Raw genomic sequence first — 11,443 nt, forward strand, 5'->3', positions numbered from 1 at the left:
GATTTTAGTCCGAAATTAGGCCAACAAATCAAATCGGTTGAACCGGACCCATATTGGGTTCAAGGCCCAACATATATAACATTAACTCAGCCACACCTTCCCTTGAATTGTGGCATTCATGCTAAAAAAAGGGGAAGGGGAACAAAACCTAAATCCCCAAATCACTCAAAACTTCATTTATCCATAACTTTCAATCCGGAGCTCCGATCGTCACACCGTTTGTGGCCACGCGTTCATCTCATTGATCTCTTCAATTCTATATGAACAAAATGGTAAGCCACTTTGAATTTCTTGCCCAATTCCTTTTTCCATTCTGATTTCGCGTTTTAGTTACGGGTATTGAGAGATGTTCATGATTTTGATGGTTTAGGTATAATCTAGCATTGGGTAATTATCGAGTTGTACCCCAAGCATCCATGAGTAAGGTAGAAAATTACTAAACTCTTGTAAATTGATGAATTAGTGGAATCCCAGTGTAATTTTGGTAAATTGTGTAAAATTTACATTGAATACATGTGAATTGGAGTTAAATTGGTGAACTTGAGCGCTTGAATTGGAGCTTTGTTGGCTGGAACTAGCTAAATTGGCAAATTGAAAACTTGGAAGCTTGTCAAAAAGAGGTTTTCGGTGATGTTTTAAGCTTTGGGAGAAATCGGCCAAGGTATAGTTTCAGTTTCTTGTAGTTAATATATAACGTTGTGTGAACATTAGATTAGTAGTCTTTTGATAGGTTGAATTGCATGAATTAATTGATTGAATGAATAGGATGATGTAGAATGTGGAATGAGGTTGTATATGAAGGAGTGTTGTTATGATATTGAATGATGATGATTATTGATGAGTATTGAATGATATTTACATTGGTGTTGATGAGGATTGAATTGCATGTTTTGGTTGATGGAATTATGGGCAATATGTGACTAATTGAATGAAGGTTGGATATGAGCTTGTGAATGTTATATTGATGTATAATGATTGTGATGGATTGGAATTGTATATATTTGGTGTGATTATTGCGGAGAGGGTAATTGTTGGAAGTTGTTGAAATGAATAAATTGGGAATTGAATGGTTTAGATGTTAGAATGATTGAAAAGTAATTGAGGAGTATTTGTTATAGTGTAGGAGTATTTAGTATGGAATTGGTATAGTTAAATTTGAAATTTGATTGAGGATTTTGGAAATGGAGGATTTTGGTACAAAATTGATTTTGACCAACTTCGTCGGGTTATAACTTGGCTTCTGGACTCTCAAATCTTGTGAAACTTATCTTGAATAAGAATTGGGTCCGAGAAGTTTATAAAGTTCAAAGAATGAACTGAAAATGATTTTTAATAAAAAAGTTATGCACATTTGAAGTTGGTGTGAAAAAATTGATTTCTAAACTTAAATGCTTTTTTGGGAATATTGATATGCATGCGTACGCGGTAAAGTCATGTATACGCGGGTATTGGACTCTGTCCACACCCTCGCGTATGTAGAAGAGGACTGTGTACACGACTTTGGTGTTTTGACATGCTTACGTACGCGGAAGAAGTTCGCGTATGCGACACCTTGTTTTGGCTGAAATAAAATTTTTGTGTTTTCAATCATTTCTCTAACCTTTTAAATCTTGTTATGGGTCTAAAATCGGTGAAATAGAGGGTAGAAGAGGTAGGGATGATGCATGGTTTGCGAGATGATGATGAGGATGAGAATTATGTGAATAAATATATTTATGAATGTTGAGATTTTGAGAGATGATTGATGATGAATTGAGGTATGATGAGTATGATTATGATACTGATAAATGATGATGATTATGATTATGAATGAAATGCAACAAGATGGAGGATGAACTTGATAAGAAAATTGAATCTAATTGAGATATACCACCGCGTAAGATGTAGTGACATTGTCTACTTGTTCCAGGTATAAGTTGAGATTCCGGATAAGATGTAGTGGCATTGTCCACTTGCTCCGGGTAAAGGTTCGAGACACTGGGTAAGAGGCAGTGGCGTGGTCCACTTGCTCCAGGTTGAGAATTATAACACCGCTTGGGTAAGAGGCAAGGGTGAGGTTGTCCCCCTTGCTCCGGATTACGTAGGTAAGATGCAAGGGTTGTGATCTTGTCCCACTTGCTCTATGTTATGGTGTTCCTGTCCAGGGTTCACTACCAGACATATCGGGTTTGGTTGTATAACCGACAAATGAGACTCATCAGTCATAGGGTAGACATGCATCGTATGCACTTGTATGAATTGTTTGAGTGTGCATTTATATTGGTTTGAGTGTGCATTTATTAGTCACCCTATTTTTGGTTTAGGGAGAACTTTAGGATTTTGATATGGGTTGTTCGAGTTTAGGAATGTCTCTGGCTTCCCGAAACCTTATATCTTAACTATTTAGGCAATGTTACCATACTGAAAACCCCCGGTTCTCATTCCATACATATTCTGTTATTTTTCAGATGCAGGACGTGAAGCACCATGCTGAGCGTGCTAGAGAATCTTTGGGAGCGAAGAACTACTTTTGGGGGATAATTGTGTTTTGCATTTTTTTATATATTAGTATATAGTACTCTCCACTTTGTATAAACTTATATTTTTGTCCCTTTTAGAGGTTGTTGGACCTCTTTATCTAAGTGTGTGTGTGTGTGTATATATATATATATTGTTTCCTCTGCTTTCCGTTATCTCGCTTTATATTCTTCACGTTTCGAGTGCGACGCGGTCTTTGTTTATTTTGTTTATCCTTTGTTTAAGGCTCCTAGCTAAAACTATTCTTCAATTATACATAAGTACATATTTTGTCTTTTAGAGATCATAATACTTCACCACTTTTAATTTACAAACTTAAGCGTAAAGTTCTGTGTGATAAAGTGTTACACAAGACCAATATCATATAATTCTTCTAATATTCATATCTTTAAACTTGACAAAATTATCCTTTTATTTCTTAACTCTAAAATACCAAAAATATACTGAACATGTATTTTGTTGGCAATAATGTTGTTGTAAATTACTTCACACTTGACACCCTTCTGTTTCAAACCAAGTATATCTAAATATTTAGAAATTACCCAAATATCCGTGTACAATAGAGTAAATAAACTAGTTACGTGCAATGTATAATGTGCACCATTTATATATAAAAGGATTAGAAAAATATTATACAGATTATTTTTGTGTATAGTTTTTTTTTATATTTTTCATATTTTTTATTNATATAAATGCAACATTTTAAAATTAATTTTATATGTCTTATTACAAATCTATATATTACAAATCTATATAAATCGGGAAATCTCTAACACTTTTTACAAATACACATAAATCGTAGAATCTCTACTACTGTTTATGAACAAGTAAGTATACACATAAATCGTAGAACTCCTATCACAGTTTATGAAGAGGATGATTTACACATACTACGGTTTATAAGGAGCTAAGTTTGTACATAAACTATGAGACCAAAGGACATATTGCATTCTTGAGAGTGTGAGTAGTTGGAATTGAAAGGAGTTGAGAGAGAATCCGGTGACAACGATATTTTGGCAGGGTGTGGTTATGAAAAAACAAGATCATTTGTACCAATTGAACGACGTTACTCATATAGCTGGAAACATCAATGAAGATGTTAGTTCTTTATATGTTGTTCTCTTTAGGTGTTAGTTGTTTGTTGTTCTGTTCATATCTCATGTCACTTTGTTGTATGGTTAGGGTATTTTTATAAATAATTTGAAAATGTGAGTTATATGTTAAAATTTGATTGGTACCATGTTAATTTTTTTGTTAACTCATGTCTTAGTCTTTTTTCTTTGAATTATTTAATTTATAAAAAATTAAATAGGCGTTAATTGATTTATATGTTAAAATTTGATTAGTACCGAATTATTTTTTTTGTTAATTTAGGTGTTAGACTTTTATCTGTGACTTATTTAATTTATAAATAATTTATAGTGTAATGATTTGTATGTTAAAATTTGATTAGTATCAAATTAATTTTTTAGTTTATTACTGTGTTAAACTTTTATCTATCAGTTATTTAATTTATAAATAATAAAAAATTTATAGACTTATCTGTTAAAATTTGATTAGAACCAAATTATTTTGTTTTTGCATAATGTAGCCGACTAGGTGTATTTATAGTGTTAAGAGGCAACAGAATATGCCTCTACATGATTGGATCAGACCTTATTTGAAAATCGCTGGTTTGTATCACTTGGCTAGACTGAACAGTTATTGGTTTTGGGTAGATGAGCCTCTGCTGAGCGCATTCATTAAAAGGTGGTGTCCTAAGACGTACATCTTTCACATGTCTTTCGAAGAATGCATCATCACGTTGTAAGACATGGCGTATTGGGGTTTGCCGTTAATAGGGAAGCTGTTAGTGGGTGCCTCACTGACTTTGACCAGTTCATTCCCAACAGAAGACCATTGCGAGAGTGGTTGCAGGAGTTATTTGACGAGCTACTGCCACCGAATATAGTCAAGCAGATGACGATCCATTTCACATGGTTCCATGAAAGGTTTCGGGTGCTCCCAGCTGATACTAGTGAGGAGACAGTGCGTATATATGTACGTGCTTACATTATGATTTTACTATCCACTCAATTTTTCGATGACAAGAATGGGAACCGAGTTCATCTTCAATGGTTGCTGTTTTTGGTGAGGCTTGACGAGTTGGGCAAATACAGCAGCGACTCAGATGCACTGGCCTAGTTGTATAGATGTATGAGTCGAGTGGCCAATAGAAATATTATTAACTTGGCCGAACCACTTCATCTACTACAGTCCTGGATTTTTTGGCAGTTTTCCATGCTGAGCCCGAGTGGTTTTGACATATTTGGATTTTCACTAGTCTCCAGGTATCATTTAATGTTTTATGTGTTATACATATTTATTTTAATGTACTATCCTTTTTTATACAATGCTTACAACGAAGATTGTAGGTGGGCGACATATCTACCAACCTTCGATACCAGAGAGCAAAGAGTGGTATTGATACGTCTTTTTTTTTTTTTACAGATTTCATGATCGAGACGTAAGTTGTTTAGATGTTGCTTTATGTTGGATTCACAGTTGACGTCATGCATCTTTTTATGGTGTTTACGAAGCTTAGCTTGCCCTTTACAATATTTGTGGGAATCTTATTCTGTTGCTAAGGTGGTAGTTGTGGTTCATCCGGAGATACTAACAGAGGAGCACCGTAGGTTATGGAGGGCGGTCACGAGCTTGATATATTTTGCCGTGATAGAATGGCATCAAGTTGATAGAGTGGTACCGCAGCTCGGCGGCGTACAGCTTCTCCCTCATTCAGCTTTGAACATAGACTGGCTCTATGCGAAGGATGGTAAGGGTGGAGATCGATGGTTCCCCACTTATTATTAGACATGGCATCTACATTGAAACAACAGGGTTTATTCCGTCCTTCAGATCCAGAGAGTTACTGATCCAGGTCCATCGGCATAGTACCTTGACTGGTTGCATTGGGTGGCCTACAGTGTTTTGTCTCTGGAGGCCATGTTTGATGATCCTAGGCTAGTGGACATCTTAGAGGAAGCTCATCGCAGAGGGTCATCTCAGGCACCTGCTAAAGTGCACTGGACGTGCCTGATAACAGGCGTGTTGAGTGGTGGCGACGTGTTGGTACATTTGCCTCTGATCAGAAGTGGCGATGGCTAAATGACATGATGAATGAGGATGAAGGCGGTGATCACGGGGGAGGCAATGGCGATCATCGTGTTTGTCAAGGTAGAGCTAGACGATATGGGGAGAGAGGTGTTAGTGGACAGGTTGGAGACAGTGGTAGCTCCACTGGTGCAGACCAAGGAGGTCATACTGAGGGTGTGGGTGTTGGAGATATTGGGACTGGGATCGATGGCGGCAATTTCACTATTAGTACCAGCTCTCAGGTGTTCGAGGATGTCGGCACTCAGGTCTTTATTGATTTTGCTACCACTACCATGGGTATCGACATTGAGGATCATGATATACTTAGACTGATGCTTGTGCCCTTTAATATAGAATTAACACATTCACTGATATTGGTGGTCATGTTGCCAAACCGTATCCCACTATCCTAATGTTGGATCCACTTGTCATATTTCATTCGGTTGGCCCAATCACACATATCCGGATTCTCAGTCTACATAATATCAAACCAATAGTCAAACTTCACCTCGGTCTTCTCATATGCAGCATTCAATAGTAGCCTTTTTGCGTCTTGACCTCTGAAGCTCAGCAAAAAATTTGCCGCCACATGATGAATGTAGAATGCTTGATAAGTACGCGGAGGTAGCCAACTACTATCAAGGGCCTTCAGGACAGTCTTGATGCAGTTATGCCTGTTAGAGATAACAAGAATACCCTCTTGTAGCATCACATGCTGTCGTAGGTTGGACAAAAAAATAAGACCATGACTCCACATTTTCTCCCTCCACAAGTGTGAATGCTGCCGACAAGATGTTCGAGTTTCCATCTTGCGCTATAGCCAGCAGCAAAGTACCTCCATATTTGCCATATAAGTGGGTATCGTCAATGCTCACGAGGGGCTTGCAATGTCGAAAGGCCTCAATGCAAAGAGAAAATGTCTAGAAAAGACGATGAAAGTACACTGTAGATTCATCAACCTGATCCCCAACTCTAATCAGAGAAGTCTTCAATACTGCAACAGTGCCGGCCATGGTGGACTGGACCCCAGGCATCCAACATGGAAACTCGCTATAGGACTCTTCTCAATCTCTATATATTTGTACAATTGCCTTCTGCTTTGCCATTCAAACCTTCCTGTAAGTAGGCCTGAATCCATAAGTTACCTTTGTTGCTTCTTACAACAGCTTTATCGTAACCGTAGCATCCGCTCTAACCAACAGAAAAGATCCTCGCACAAATGACGTGGTAATCAAGCTGTCAGTGATCACTCGAAATCGAGGTAGCTAAGCAAGTGTGTGGACCATTATACATTCTAACCTCCTAGGTACCCTTTCATGCATAAAATGAGATGCGAATCAATCATGTGCAACCTTTGCCGAATTCCTTGCATTTTTCATGGTACTTAAGATGATCTTACTCTAACACCCTGTACTCAACACCTTGACGGATGCTATAATCCTTCACACTCAACACATTTTTCTCTTTATTCTTGAATGGTTGCCAATCTAAAATTCTATAGGAGCGGATCCATGACGCAATCCTTAACCCCCCCTCCGAAGATAGCATCTGCGTCCGGCTATTGCCCCATAGCCTCCAAGTTTAGGGTTAAAAAGTGCGGAGGATATTGCTGTGTACTGGAACTTGATGGGTCATGTTGTGTACATGGGTTGCTCCTTGTATCCTCATCATTGTCCCCAACTATGTCGATAGGATCCTCATCTGAATCATCCTCTCGCATTGCATTCTCAACTCAATCATGTTCACCCAACCCTACACAATCAGAAATCATGACAGGAGAACTAGCCATCTCAACTGCCAACTGCCGAAACGAACGGTTTTCCAATGCTACATAATCATCTTCATCCGTACGGTTCAAATCAACCCCAAAGGATGGAGATGCAATGAACAGATGAGCTGGTGCAACCACAACCATTGAACTGGAAGCACTCCCAAGGCAATCGACTGAGGATTCGGAGCTGATGCCCCAGAACTGTAGACACCGTCCTCCAACTTTGCATACAGCTCGTGTATTCTGAACTCCAAAAAACTTCTATGACAATGAAACAGAACTTGCAGATCTTTATCAGACCCTATCACAAAGTATCATACTTTATACCGGTTGACACAACTACGATAGGAATCTTATAAAATAACTTCTTCACCCACTTGGTCCCAAATACCCCAAGCTTCTGAAATATATTGATTTTTAGATCTGAAAAGGTATTCGATGAACTGATAAATACACTCAAGGGTTCTTAGTCTGTGAATTTTACACCCTTTCTTTTGCTTTTATGAATTTTTCCAGAACAATACACTAGCACTAAGAAATTCTCCTCCTCACTAGCCATTGTAAAAATGACACTCTTCTAAATAATTGGCTTCAGTTAATATATATAGAGCCATAACTCTTAATAAATCGTGGTTGTAGTAGGACGGTTTATGTACAAACTTAGTTCTTCATAAACCGTGGTAGAGATTTCACGGTTTATGTGTGTATACTTGTTTGTTCATAAATCATAATAAGAATTCTACGATTTATATATATTTGTAAAAAGTGATAAGAATACAAATATCTTATTTTTAATATAAAAGTAGTTACAAACATGATTCATGAGCGGTGCTAGCTAGCAGGTTGTTTAAACCTTGAAAAGTTAATGGGTGGATATCTACAATAATGTCCCACTAAAGAAAAGCTTTGGTAATACCAAATTTTCGTTATGGTTCTCGTTCAATAATTGTTTAATCTACACTTATGGAATTCCCAGTTCCCACCCTCCCCACACACACGCGGACAGGTTTCCTTTTCTATTTGTCATTTCTTAAATTAAGTAGAAAGTCTCAAACCGAAATTTCACCGAAACTCCATTCGTTTGTTTCTTTGTATCATATTTTCACCAATATAGGATACCAGACAAAGATCTTTATTTCTTTAACCTCTATATCTACTTCTCATCAGCTCACTACTCTATAAACAAAAAAGAAAAAAAAGAAAAGAAAAATAAATAAATAAATTCTCACCAATAATGCTACATATACATGAAAAACAACCATCTACCATTGAAATAGAATAGTGATAGGTCCTACTATTTTACTGATATATAAAGCATAATAAAAGTTACATAATATATTACCTCTCTCGGTATAAGTGGTCTATTAATATATTTTTTGTCTTTAAAATTTATTAAAAATTTTAAAAATATTCTTAAATTTTATTTTATTTTAATTTTTTTAAATTTTTAATTTGTATCAAATATATATAACTTTTGCAACTAAATTTTGAAAAAGTTAAGGACAAATCTAATAATTTACTTATATGAAAAGTTATTTTTGTAAAATTATTATTGAATTAATTTTAAATTTTTTTAAAAAATTAGTCCACCAAGAACATATTTGAACTTTTATCATTATTATATTATATTATGAGTTGCTATAATGAAAGGCATACCGTGGATCCAAAGATTCGATGGATGATAAACGAATCTTATACGTAATCCTTTTCGTGAGCGATTGTCTCTACTCTCTCGAATAAAGTAAATACGGTATGTTATACAAAAACTGTCACTATATATATAGATAACTAACTTGTCTCACAAAACTTCCAATAATTTCTCTCTCTAAAAAGCTCTCTCCCTCTCTGAATGTTTGAGTTGCAGGTTCTTATTAAAAACATGGCTTGGTGTTTAAAACAACGCGTGTTGCTCCCTGTTATGGTGGTGTTATTGTTGTTGGGAACAAGTCCTTCCATAGCAGAGCTTCAGAAGCTGAAACACACTCCAACAAAAGCAGATCAACCTCTGAACATTCTGGTGGTCGGAGACTGGGGAAGAAAAGGAACCTATAACCAGTCCTTGGTCGCTTATCAGGTTAATTAGCTACTCTCTATATCTTATCATGTGCACAAATTAGTATAAATCTTAATCCTCATGTGTACAACCATACGAACATGTAAAAAAAATAATAATAATTGAACATTTTCAAGTGTTCTAAAATATTATAATTTTAATGATCTTGACCGCTAATATTTATTATAATACATACAATTAAGATCAATAGTTAAAATCATTAAAAAGCACTTCAATATTTTTGGAAACATACATAAGCTCATTGGTCATTGCCATTGAGGCATTGATGAATTCTCAGAATTTTTAGATTTAGTTTTCACTGCTGCCACATACAGTCCAGAATAGGCTGAGCTAATAGGTCCAAGAGGCAGTTCTAATTGAGTTGGTTGGCTATCATGCTGTCCCAAGGTATGGATTTTAGTTTTTAGAATAAAAAATATTGTTGGGACACATTTTTCAAGAAACGTGAGGTTTACTATTTTTTTTAGTTTTTAATTATTATAAGTTATAACGAATATGAGAGAGGCGTTTTTAAGTCTCTTTTTGGGGGCCGATAGATGATAATGTCGAGAAGACTAATTTAATATTACTAACCACACAAATATGAAGAGATTATTCCTACCAAGTCATTATAAAAAAGATTTTTTTTTTTTTTCAAGAAATAGTAGACATGAATATCATCGATGTAAAAATGCTACTCATTTCATAGCAAAAACAGTGGTTGCAAACCCTATTCAAGGTTTCAACAGGAATTGTAAAGTTATCCTTAGGCAATTGTCTTAACTTTCGCCCTGTTTTAACTCTGCTAAAACTTTGATATCCCTAAATTTATACTGCTTTTGCAATCTTTTTTTTATTATGTATTTTTATTTAAAATTAAATTAAAATAGAAAGTTATTATAATTAAAAAATGACATGTATCATAAGTTAATAAAAAATTAATGTAGATTTATTTAATGTGAATTAGTGTAATGAAAATAAAATTTATTTAAATATAAAAATATTAAAATTTCTTAACTATGTAATCTTTGTTTTTCATATTAAATATAAAATAACATATATATAATAAAAAAAGAAAAGATGTTCAAATATATGATCAGCAAGATGTTTATAAAGTACTATTGATTTTTAGAAATTCTCATTTTAATATTTTTTTAATTAATTAAATTTTACTTTCATTATACTAATTCACATTAAATAAATCTACACTAATTTTTTATTAACTTATGATACATATCATTTTTTAACTATAATAACTTCCTATTTTAATTTTAAATAAAGATACATAGTAAAAACAGGGATTACAAAGTTTTAGCAGAGTTAAAACAAAGTGGCAGTTAAAACAATTGCCTAGGGATTGCCGTCCTGTTATAACTCAGTCAAAACTTTACAATCTGTGAATTTATCCTCCTAACTTTATAATACCTGTTGAAATTTGAATGAGGTTTACAACCCTTGTTTTTGTTGTTAAATGGAAAAATACTAAATAACCTTATTACGATGTTTTTCTAATTCGTCCGTTCCACGTACAAGTCGGTTTAGTATGCCAATAACACGTACACCAAAATGTCTTTGGTCAACACACCGACACCGTACTAAGTATAATCAACCACATCCAGATGAGATATAATAATTTACTAACTGCACAAAAGTTACCATTTATGTTTATCACTAACTAACTATACGATTCTTATACGGACCTTATACGATATGGGTTTTCCTCGGATTCGGAAAAGAAAAAGACCCTCGAAAGTCAAGCGTGCGTTAATTCTTAATTGATGATGTGAATATGTTAATTGTTTTAGTTCGTCAAAGTATCGTCAAATAACATTTTAATAAAAAGAACCTTATTTGATCGTTATATTAAACTTAAATTTTAAAGAATGGATGATAGATTTAAAATAATAGAAAATATTTCATATACCATCAACATGTGAACATCCATTGATCAATAGAAGTAATCTTGG

General features: G+C 34.8%; 2 protein-coding genes across 2 annotated transcripts in view; one reads left to right on the forward strand and one right to left on the reverse strand.

Moving 5' to 3' along the window:
* Positions 6,128-7,567, reverse strand: LOC107634017. The gene is made up of 3 exons (XM_016337599.1): positions 7,409-7,567; positions 6,397-6,572; positions 6,128-6,326 (listed from the first exon to the last, which is right to left on the reverse strand). The coding sequence occupies exons 1-3, from the start codon at positions 7,565-7,567 to the stop codon at positions 6,128-6,130; spliced, it is 534 nt and encodes a 177-aa protein (XP_016193085.1).
* The window catches only part of LOC107632086 (purple acid phosphatase 8), a 9,323-nt gene continuing 7,070 nt past the window's right edge, over positions 9,191-11,443 (forward strand). The window contains exon 1 of the mRNA XM_016335723.2: positions 9,191-9,497. Coding sequence (XP_016191209.1) covers positions 9,273-9,497 — 225 coding nt within the window. The 5' untranslated portion in view covers positions 9,191-9,272. The remainder of the gene's footprint in view (positions 9,498-11,443) is intronic.

The sequence above is a fragment of the Arachis ipaensis genome, chromosome B03 (genome assembly GCF_000816755.2).
Source record: "Arachis ipaensis cultivar K30076 chromosome B03, Araip1.1, whole genome shotgun sequence".
NCBI lineage: Eukaryota > Viridiplantae > Streptophyta > Magnoliopsida > Fabales > Fabaceae > Arachis > Arachis ipaensis.